Here is an 11791-nt window from a genome sequence, read left to right as displayed (position 1 = left end):
TAAAAAATTGAAAAAAAAAAAAAAACAGTAAAAATAGCAATATTGTATTTATTAATTAAAGATTAATTTTATTAATAAAAATGTACTGAAAGAATGAATGAGGTGTTTAAACACCACTTCCTCTTTAAAAAAGGGGAGGAGACCGAAAGAAACTCTGGGTTTACCGAAGAAAACCTGCTCCCGGCCAGGTTAGGTTCACAGAGTAAGTTACCATGGTAACTGACTCTGAGTATAAGTTACCTCTCTTTCAGAAACGGGCTTGACTTACTCTGCTTTCTCAGGTTTAACATACCTCCCATTCTGAAACAGAAAACCCAGAGTTTCCCTCATTTCAGGGTTAACATACTCTGAGTTTTCACTTAACCTCCTTTCTGAAACAGGCGCCCCTGGTCTTTTCACGATCGGATAGCTATCCGATCTGAGAAAACGCATGAAGTGGCCAGGTGTAAACAGCCCCAGAAATCATTCTAATATTCTGATTTATTATGAGTGTTGGAAACAGTTCTGCTGCCTAATATATTTGATGAATAAAAGGTTAAAAAGAACTGCATTTATTAAAAAAAATATATAATTTCTAATAATATAAATCTTCTTTACTATCACTTTTTTTAAAATCAATTTAACACATCCTTGCTGAATAAAAGTATTGATTTATTTAAAAAAAAAAAAAAAAAAATACTGACCTCAAATTACTGACCAGTAGTGTATATTGTTGTTACAAAAGATTTCTATTTTTTTAAAAATTGCTTTTTTTTTTTTTTTTTTTTTTTACTTTTTATTCATCAAAGTATCCTAAAAAAAGTATCACAGGTTATGAAAACATATTAAGCAGCAGAACTGTTTCCAACTTTGATAATGAATCATCATATTAGAATTATTTCTAAAGGATCATGTGATAGACTGGAGTAATGATCCTGAAAATTCAGCTTTGCATCACAGAAATAAATGATCATTTAAACCAATTATTTTAAATTGTAAAAATATATCACAATATTACTTTTTTTTTTCTGTATTTTTGATCAAATAAATGCAGGCTTGATGAGCAGAGGAAACTTCTTTCAAAAACATTAAAAATACTAATACTTATACTTGCCCTGTAATACATGTATTCTTTGTTTTAGATGTTATTAACTTAAATTCTTATGAATAATAAAAATGTTGTAATGTCTATTTGTTATTTATGGCCTGTACGCCTCATTATTGATCTGAGCTTCTACATCTTGAATTCGAATAACATTCGATAAAACATAATTGCTGGATTATTTTGACTATAATATATAAGCAGATGAAACATAGTAGGCCTATACACTGTTTATCACAGATTACTTTGGACCAAAGTTACCATATTATAATTAATTATTATATAGTTCTATTCATTCATTTTATTTAAATTAGCACTGGTTAAAATGTATAAAGCATGAACAAGATATGAAACAATATTTATTAATAATACACAGTTTAAATATCACAAATATCAAATTGTATTTTCATTTGCGTCCTATGCTGGCTAATTACGACGTTTAACCTGTTATCATAATGAAATTCATGCATTTATTTGTCATTTAAACTGATGCAAACAGGGAAAGAGAGTAGAAAACACTTATTATCCTGTCGCCCCCTCTAGTGGACAGCATTAAGTATTACGGCCTTCATTGCTCAGATAACTCAAGTCGATGGATTTTTTGGGAAAGTCTGACCAGTTAGAAGCAAGTTAGACCAGTCTGAGGGTCTGAGCTGAGTTTGATGAAGCATCAAAGTTCTAGGCGGAGTCAATTTCTCATAATAATAATAACAATTAATCCCAAACCTGGTAATTTTGTCAGTATTTAATTTACGTTCACTGATTCTGGCTTCTCTCTTTTCTGTCTCTTTCTTTTCATGTGAACTGAGTAGGCTACACATGCTTAAATTCAAAAAATATAAACTTTATTTCTATTCAAAATTATTTATAGCCCATAGGCTATATGTCACACACGCCTACCTGCCTTTTGATGTAAATAAAAGACTAGAGTGGTAAATGTTACGGACATATTATCATGGTACAGTTCAGCCTATTATTGATTTTTATTTCCACTTCCCTTTTATCCAAAGAGACGGAACTATTTGCACTGTATTTATCAATGGGAAATATGCTAATATAATCTGTCATATACTGTGGCTCACATTAATGGGGTTGCTTGCAAGTCGCAGCAGCACGAATTACTTGACCAGCAACATATTTCTAAATCAAATAGTGTGTGTACACTGTAAAACCCGATAAGTTCAGAGTACTCAAAACTTTTGTGGAAACTGATTACCTAAGTTTTTTTAAGTAAACATACTTAAAAATTACAATTACACTAAACTTAAATATTTTTCTTTCCCTTTTTTTAAATTTTAAGTACAGTGTACTTAAAAACTTTACATATGTTACACTAAAGTTTAATGTTTTCAATACTAACTGTTTTTAACTAATTACCACTTATATAAATAAAATATTTTATTCAAGAAATAAACTCCTTCTGAATAACTCATAGCCTGATACATATTTGAGTTCAAAATACTAAAAAGAAGCACACACAGAACTGTTCACATATAATTAAAGGGTTTTTATTTACTATTAAATTCTTTGTCTATTTTGTACAACTGTTTATATAAATCTCTGTAAACATGTAGCAAATCAAATTAGAAACTGTTAAAACATTGATTATAATTTTTTACACCCATGGCCATTATTTTGCAACATGGCAAATCAAAATAAATAAAATCAATAAAATAAATAAAGCTCCTCCAAAAAGAAATGTTTAAAAAATTATAAATTATAGGAAATAAAAATAAATTAAGTCAAAACACAAACAATAATACATACCTGATTGCATTAAATATGCAACAGAGATAGATTTTACAAAACGTAAATGTAAACATTTAAATGCTTTAAACTACATGTTCCATTGTGTAAAGTGCAACTGAGGTAGATCTAACAACTTACCAAATGTTTAAACTACATGTTAAACAATATACACTTGTAAACAACCTTAAAATAAACAAAATCTGTTAACAAAAATCAAGTTTCTGTTGTAAGAGTGCAACTGGGGTTGATCTGGTGCAGAAAACAACCTACCAAATGTAAAAATGCTGTAAACTACATGTTTAGCTTATAAAACAAATTGAGATAAACAAAGGAAGTGACAATATTAAAGTAACAACCTACCAAATGTTTAAACTACATGTTTAACAATATACACTTTTAAAACACCTTAGAATAAAAAAATACAATCTGATTGCAAAAAGTTTTTGTTGTAGAAGTGCAACTGTGGTGGATTTGGTGCAGAAGACAACATACCAAATGTAAAAATGCTTTAAACTACATTTTCTACAACATACGCTTACAAAACTACTTAGCAGGAACTAACAAACCCAGAGTGCAATCAAGATAGATTTGGTGGCCAGGACACAACCTACCCAATGAAAACATCCAAGCACTTTAAACAGCACTTGTAGACAAGATGGAATTTGCCTACAAAGTAAGTAATAGTTCATTTTTTAGATTGAGTAAGCAGGGTTTCAGAGGTTTACCATCATCAAGCCCCATCAGCATTTTCTGGATGAATGTGAAGGTGTTAATCAATTTTCTTGGGTAATCCAAATGCAATGCATACATTAACCCAAAGAGTAACACAAAGGCCTCAGGAAACGTGGGGATGTCGCTCAGCACAAACTCATCTTCCACCACAACAGCGGTCCTTGCCGGATTGAAACAGACAGGACCAGTGTTCTCAGTGACTTCCATCACAAGGGCAAGAGGGGTACCAGTGATGTCTGGCTCATCCGACTCCTCCACCTGGAATGCACAAAGAGGGTCCAACTGTAAACATGTCTAGTAATGAATTACATCATCAGGTATATCATAAGAATTTTTTGGTTAACTATCACTTTAATATAGTATCATACTTAACCAGGCAGGCCTTTTCAGTTTACACAGAATTGGCCCAAATTTAAAAACTAGACAAGAACATACATAGAGAATTTGCAAAAGTAGAGTGAAATAAAGTTGAATATATATTAAGGTAATTTGTTAATGAAGACTAAAAAACCCTGGTAAGCACAAAAACTGATCCTGTTTGGTGAGTGCACTGAATGCTTACATTCCATGTCTTAAAAAACTGTGGGTCATCTTCACGTAAGTATACTGCTAGGGCACGAAGAGCTACAGTGCGCTTTATGTTGATATCATGCACATCCTTGAAAGACAAGCAAAAATAACAATGAACAAGCAAGCAAAGTTATTCTGGGTTCGATACTAGAGTTGTACAGTCTTTGTCTTTAACTCACCTCACGATCATAAATCCTGAGGATGTCACGCAGCACCTCCGAGACCTTGCCAGTATGTGATGCTTTTTGCCTGTACAAGGCAAATAGTTGTGGCGTATGCCTGTCCAATTCGGCATAGAACTGGTTTCGAAGATTGGTGTTTGTGATGCGATGAAACTCTGCGCAAACCTACAAAATCATTAATACACAAAATGTATAAATGACATCAAAACAGCCTTAGAGAAACATACAATGCAATCATCTTGATAGAAGTTAAGCATTATTCTCCCAAAAAGTTTTTGCTATCTTTCAAAGATTAAGTAGTGGCCAATTCACACATATTCAACAAATGCTAATAAGCAGCAACAAACCCCAATAGTTAAAGTCTCATTGACAAACTAGTTTGTTAGTGTTTGCTGGAGCCGGACAAGTAATTAAAAGATGAGGCAGAAAAGAGAAATGTAGATGTTTTTTTGTTTTTTTTACCTGCGACTCAATCCGAAGTGCTGGCCATTTCACCAGGAAGTCCTTCAACAATGGGTTTTCCTGTACGATCTCCTGGCGACGAAGGGAAAATGTCATCTGCATAAGATTATCTATCAACAACAGGTTTTTCTCACTCTTCTCAACTTCGTGTAGAATGTCTAGTCTCATTTCTTCCAAACTGGCCTGGTTTTGTCCCTTTGGAAAGTTTGGAAGGAAGTTCACTTCTGCTCGTCTTGCTCGTTTTATGTTGGAGTGGGGATGGTCTTTGTCAGGATTGTTCTTACTTCTTTTGCCTGTGTTGACCGACACCTCCAGACATCCAGATCTGGCTAGCTTGGTACGGTAATTGCCCATTTTGAATTTAAGGCTTATCTTCCATCCATACCATCCATTTTCACTTCCAGGCTCTTTAAGGCATGGATGAGCTTTAACAAGAGCCTCTGCTGCCATACCCACATCCTTGTCACTTGGGTAAGGTTTGAAACCATGTATTATTGATGCCATGCTCTCTAGGATGTTGTGCTTTTGGGCCCTGGATAATTTCAGTGTCTTTCCAGATCTGTCATAGGCAATATTTCCCTCTTCAAGCACATGTTCGACTTCATAGGAAAAAGTAGGCACAGGAAAAATGTCAGGCCAGGTCTTCCGACGCTCGCTTACGGGCACATGAGGAAGGATTTCTGTATCAGAACTTGCAAGTGAGCAGGCATCAGATTCGGATCTAACAACTTTGAGTGTTGCCTTCTCTGGTAACTCTTGAATATCAATCAGACAGCTCAGTTGTCCATTAAAATCTGTATCCTCATACTGCAGGGTAAACTCAAAATCCAGTCTTGGCTTGACTTTCTCTCGCAGTATGGCGATTAGATCATCCACTGATTCTGGTCGTCCAGTCAAAGTTACTTTCACTGCAATATCTGTGGCAATGTAAACACGCAGCATGAATTTCTGGGGTGCTGCCATCGTCTGGAAGACAAACAAAACAATTGATGAAAACAGGCATGGCATATTTATTAACATTTTTTAAACACATACAGAAATTAAAGTTATTCTCACACTATTATATTATGACTGATTAGTATAAAGACCTTAGAATGTAAGGATAAAGCGCTGCAGAATTTTGCTTTTTTAGGCTTTGCTGACCACAAAATAAATCAAATTCTAACAGTTTTTTAATAATAATATTAAAATCTGAAATACAGTCAAAATCTGCAATTGGTTTCAAATTAACAGTCATACGTACATTATTAGTGAATAAGAATGAAGCGTTTGGGTGTCAACAGCACTTTTCCTTCAAACCTGTATGCATAGAGGGGTAAAATGTCATTCAGCTCGGATAGGCTGTGGACAGTCATATTCCCTGGGGAAAGCTCATATGACCTCAGGTGTTCAATGTACCATGACTTGTGTTCTTGGCAAAGAAATGTCACATCATTGTTAACAAGGAGAATCGATTCAATTTTGCTAAACTGGGGAAGTCCTCCTTCCTGTCCCACAGACACAAACATTCCAACATCAAAATTAGTTCCATCAGCAATGATCCTTGATGTGCTGTATATCATGTTGCTGTTTGTTTTTTGTTCAATGTGAACTTTTGCAACTTCAGGAAGTGATGACACCAAAACAGAAGAGACATCTGTAATCTGCTGATGTGGTTTGAAGAATGATGGTGTTTTGAGAAAGTATGCCACCATGTGCTGATGCCGAGTTGCTAGTGTTTTCAGCACATTCTTGAAGTTTTGTGTATCATGAACTACACGCTTGAAAAAGCGGTGCTTACCTTCAAACCTCATCGTCCACAAATGGACAAGAGGCCCAAAACAACGTATGAGATCTGGATAATGCTCCAGATAATGATGCTTGGGGAGCAGTCGGAACTCTGGAAAAACCTCTTGAAGGATTTGTCTGTGATCCTGTATCTTAGTTTGCAAATAATGAATGGAATCTTCAGTAAATTTTGGAGATAGCACCACTTCCACAACTTCCTTCAAATCCATCAAAACATTCCAAAAACCATTTTCCTCAGGAACCATGTTGCCAATCATCAATGGGAGTAGTCTCAATAATGTGAGATTTTCGTGACCATTGCCACCAATGGTCTTCTTTCCTGCAAAGTTCTTGGGAATGGGATGTGGCTTGTCAGTCTTGTCTGCGTGTTGGTATGGGAATGTCAGAATTTTCTTGTTCAAATACTCCAGGGTAAAATATTTGAGCTTAATCATCTCCTGAATACACAGGGCCAACTCAACTGGAACAATGCCTTCAAAAAGATCATGAAGGACATCAGGCGGGAAACCAGTGATTGTGTGAAAACACTGCAAACTCTCTCTCAAGACACAGTCTCTTTGGACACCAAACTGACTGTGACCATCCCCTTGTAAAACATCCTGCAGGTCATGATCATGATTGGCTTTTGTCCTTGGGGTAAATTCGCCATCTCCAACAGCAGAAGATTGAATCTCTTCTCGTGTAGCTTTGCAGAACCTACAAACATATCCAGCTCTGAAAGACTGCACAAAGCCTGCAAAGGAATGGGCTGCTAGATTATCAGCCACAACAACTGAAACAGTACCCCGAACTGACTGACCAAGGGACTCGATAAAAACCCCATCATGTTCAAGGCAGCCAAGGTCTTGCAACAAAGGAGAAAGTGCTCTTTGATAGCCACAGCTGTTAAGATCTGGTACCTTACATAGGACTGCGAGCTGAATCACATGCAGTGCAGATCGATATTTAGATGGCAGATCACCAAACATCCAATAGACTGAACAGAGTTTGTGGATCTTACGTGAAGTCCCAAGTGGATTAGCGATTTCTAGATCATCTATGTATAAAATCAATGGCAGTGACAGTTCTGAAGATGACAACAAAGTATTCTCCTGGAAATACTTGCCATCTTTATGGCTCATATAATGACCTTCTTGTGATGCCTTGGTTTCCTTTATTCGGTCAAGGATGTCAGTATGTTTGAATATCTCCTGGATCATCTGAAGTATTGGGACATAAACGACTGTGCGCCCAGACTCCAACACGTACTGCACTGGCTTTACCACAGGAAATGTTTTTTCGAAATATGTTTTTCTTCGTTTATTTGAAGACAAGTCCTCACCTTCAGCTGTGGCACTGACAAAAATGTTTGTGTCATTAACAGCATTTACCAAATCATTCAAGACAGCTTCAGTAGGAGATACATGATGCTGTTGTAGTATCTCTTTTATAGCATCTTTGATAAGAGGTTGCGATAAGGAAAATATCTCTAACAGATGATCAACTATTTCCTGACATGCCATGTCAGAAACATGGAGAACAGTTTGCATCTTCAGAAACAGGGAAGACAAATTATGGTGTAAATGGGCCCTTAACTCTCCGATGTTGACATTTTCAGCCTCAGGAACAGAATTTGAAGTGTCCGCAATCCAACAAGGAACTGGATCATCTGCATTAAGGTCTGCAGTGCTTGTGACTGGGGAACTGTCATTTTCCATTGATACAATATGATCACAAAAGTCTAAACTTCCCGAATGCTTCCTACTTTTGTGAGCATTAAATGATGAATATACATTGGTGTGGTAGGTACAGTTCTTAAACGGGCATGTCACATTTTCATGGTTCTTTAAGTGGCTCCTTAAATGGCAGAACATGTTCGATTCTGAGAAGGGCTCTTTGAGGCCACACAAGGGACAGGTAAAAACTGAACATCCTGTTTTTGATCCTTCACTATCAAGAGTTCTCTGTGTGTCTTTGTGAATCCGTGACAAATGAATTTTCAGTGCATTAAATGACTGAAATGTGCAAATGCAAGAGTCATAGAGGCATGGCAAAGGGCTAACTCGTGAGTAATGACTGTGCTTTAAACGGTAGTGCCGAAATAACTGTGCCCGGGTGTCTGAGGAGACAGCACACAACTTGCACTTCCACTCCATTGATTTTTTTATCCCTACAATTGGAGTGAATACTTTTTTAAAACCAAGAAATTTAGCCTTAAAGGAGAACTCCGGTCAATTTTAACATTGAGCTAATTTTTTTGTACATTTGGAGTGCTGTCAATACAGAGAACAACGGCAAAGATCGGTGCTGCCTACACCGAGTTATTCTATTTTGAAAATTTGCACCCTGTTGACTTCAATGGGGCAAGTACTAAACCTGCTTTTAGCCTCTTAACATCCTTGATGTGTCATTACAAGTGCACAGAAAATGTGAGTGATTCCTTCTGAGTGAACACGAGTGAATCTGACTGCAGTAGATGTGAAAGATATGTATAAAAAATGATGTTATTTAAGCCAGCGCAAATACCTGTTTACATCCTGTTTTTCGGTTGAAGTCCAAAGTAATCGATTGCCGAGTTCATGTGCATAGGTTTAGTTACCTATGATCACGCGCGTGAACTCGGCAATCGATTACTTTGGACTTCAACCGAAAAACAGGATGTAAACAGGTATTTGCGCTGGCTTAAATAACATCATTTTTTATACATATCTTTCACATCTTCTGCAGTCAGATTCACTCGTGTTCACTCAGAAGGACACATTTTCTGTGCACTTGTAATGACACATCAAGGATGTTAAGAGGCTAAAAGCAGGTTTAGTACTTGCCCCATTGAAGTCAACAGGGTGCAAATTTTAAAAATAGAATAACTCGGTGTAGGCAGCACCGATTTTTGTTGTTGTTCTCTGTATTGACAGCACTCCAAATGTACAAAAAAATGAGCTCAATGTTAAAATTGACCGGAGTTCTCCTTTAACTTTACATTGTGTTATGTAACTTACCACTGGAATTGAATCAGATCTTCACAATAACAGGGACTATACATCTATACAGGAAAACAAAAAATAGCAGCATTTTAGTTTTCATGATTATAATAGATTAGATCTGGCAAATGCTACAAAGTCGACCAATGAGGCCAAAGCATGTTTCAGACTTTCAGTCATTGTTTTGTACAATTTGTACATTGCTTTGTAAACTCTGAACACGTTATTCTACTTCACTCACTTGCTAACTTGATCTGTACAAAATTAGATAAATATTCAATGCAGGTTTATGTGTGAAGCTGCTAAAAATATCTTAAGTAAACGAAAAAAGGATACTTACCAAGTTCACAGACTCTGCATCCACTTTAGCCTACAAGGCAAAAAATAGGTAACTGTTAATACGAGCTTGCCGGTGTCTCTACCATACCTAGTTTTCACAACTCTTATTATTAACTATTTTTCCAATATATTGCTAACTTTGTGTCATTAGCCTTAACATAATGGATAAAAGTTACAGCTAGCCGCAAGCACATTAACAGCTGAAGGCAAGCATAAATAAGCATTTTCCAGAACAGATCGCTTAACAAAAACAGAATAAAAAAATATGACTTCCCAGACAGCAAGCAGCGTTGGCCCAGATCCAGCTCACATTTTGCCCGCATGGATTTCACTCAGGCCAGATATAGACCGGATCTGGGCCAAAACTATGTTTCTGACTTGGTTCCGCTGACTAACTGATTACAATATTAACGTTACATAATAAATTAAATATGGCAATGGGGTTAATGGTTAAAAAATGTGCGCGAAGCAGAGCACTGCAGAGACGCTTGTCGAGCTTTCTACGTTAACGTTACCGGTAAAAAAGACAGCAAAGCCAAACACGAAACATGTTTAAAATATATACTTGTAGTTATTATGATAAAATAAAAAGCAGATTAAAAAACATTTACTTACAAATCTCCCCACGTGCGTCCACACTCACACGAGTGTCCGCCATCTTGGTTATGTTTTCTGGTAGCGTCAGTCAGAACAATGGTGTACGTCCTGACGTAGATGACGTCATTGAACGTCACTCCGTATACTTAAAAAATATCACTTCAGTAGCAATGTATACTCAAAAATGATGAGCAACGCAAAATTAAAATGAAGTCATTTGTTCAAAAAATGCTATAGTTTTAAGTTCAATAAACTATGTAATTGATTATAATTATGGTGTTCTCATTTTTTATAAGTTAGTAGTACTGTTCGGGTTTACAGTGTAGTTAACAGTGAGTGGTGGTTTCAGACATTATTTCATTAAAGGGCATTTGTCAGTGCCGCACTCGTAGCCTACTGACTCTTATTCTGCCTGACAGAAAGAAAAGCTCACAGCTTACTGAAGGCGGAGCGGTTTGACCAATCAGATGAAAGGGGCGTTTCAGCGCCGCCCACGTGTGCAAATGAAATATCGAACCCATAAACCGACATGTAAACCATAAACGAAAAATGAAAAATCTAGCCAAAATCTAGCCCAAAAAAACGAATAAACGAGCTGGTTTTCATTTCTCCTTATTCCATTCTAAACAGGAAATGAAATGATCAAAAAGTGCACGGACCCTATGACTAGATGTCGCCTTGGCTACGGCAGTTTGGAATATTCTGGGCTCATCTGATTTTTTTGTACATAGCATAACCTACTTTGTTATGATTTTAGTATCATAATGATTAATAAATGCACGCACAATTATCATGAACTTGATTTGAACAAATGCCTATCAACTTGTGTGTGCAAAATTCAGAATTAAATGAATGTGCAGCAATTTGTACAAATAGAGAGTCTGTAGGCCTATACTGTTGTAGCCATTAAATAAGCGCATTTATTTTCATATTTGTTAAAATGTTATAATGTTATTTTTTTCCCCATGTATGTTGATTTATGAAAAGTGAACAGCACGAGTAAAAGTGAATTTCGTTTTGTATAAATTGTATCTTAATTTTAATACATTTTTCATCAGCCTGTATTTAATAAATAAGATAAATAAGATTTAATAAATAATAATAAAAAAATGATAATCTTGAACTGGAGCGCATCTCATCCTAACTTAACGAAACTCATTGTATGCCTCACACACAGACATGAGAAATACATCAAATACACAAAGCTTGAAATGTCTTTAAACGAAATAATTCAAAACGAAAAGAAAAAGGCTACTCTCTGATTATGTAATCCATTATGTGCATTTCTCTCTATAGGCGCGTTCACTATACGGCGATCGTCAACTTCATCT

General features: G+C 36.0%; 1 protein-coding gene across 1 annotated transcript; it reads right to left on the bottom strand.

Annotated features, from left to right (window-relative positions):
• Nucleotides 1-2573: 2573 nt before the first annotated feature.
• On the bottom strand, nucleotides 2574-6032 carry LOC309512235 (uncharacterized protein). Its single transcript, XM_082187711.1, has 5 exons — nucleotides 6020-6032; nucleotides 4777-5742; nucleotides 4312-4479; nucleotides 4125-4220; nucleotides 2574-3820 (listed from the first exon to the last, which is right to left on the bottom strand). Exons 2-5 carry the CDS (start codon nucleotides 5737-5739, stop codon nucleotides 3497-3499), a joined length of 1551 nt encoding a protein of 516 aa, XP_082043837.1. The 5' UTR covers nucleotides 5740-5742; nucleotides 6020-6032; the 3' UTR covers nucleotides 2574-3496.
• Nucleotides 6033-11791: the final 5759 nt, after the last annotated feature.

The sequence above is a fragment of the Leuciscus leuciscus genome (genome assembly GCF_965113295.1).
Source record: "Leuciscus leuciscus genome assembly, chromosome: 13".
NCBI lineage: Eukaryota > Metazoa > Chordata > Actinopteri > Cypriniformes > Leuciscidae > Leuciscus > Leuciscus leuciscus.
This window is presented reverse-complemented; position numbering and strand designations above follow the sequence as displayed.

Coding starts and splice junctions, on each gene's coding strand:
- LOC309512235 (XM_082187711.1), bottom strand. CDS start 5,739: ATGGCAGCACCCCAGAAATTCATGCTGCGTGTTTACATTGCCACAGAT. Junction 4,480..4,776: donor CACTTCGGATTGAGTCGCAG/GTAAAAAAAACA, acceptor ATGATTTTGTAG/GTTTGCGCAGAGTTTCATCG. Junction 4,221..4,311: donor TCAGGATTTATGATCGTGAG/GTGAGTTAAAGA, acceptor TTGTCTTTCAAG/GATGTGCATGATATCAACAT.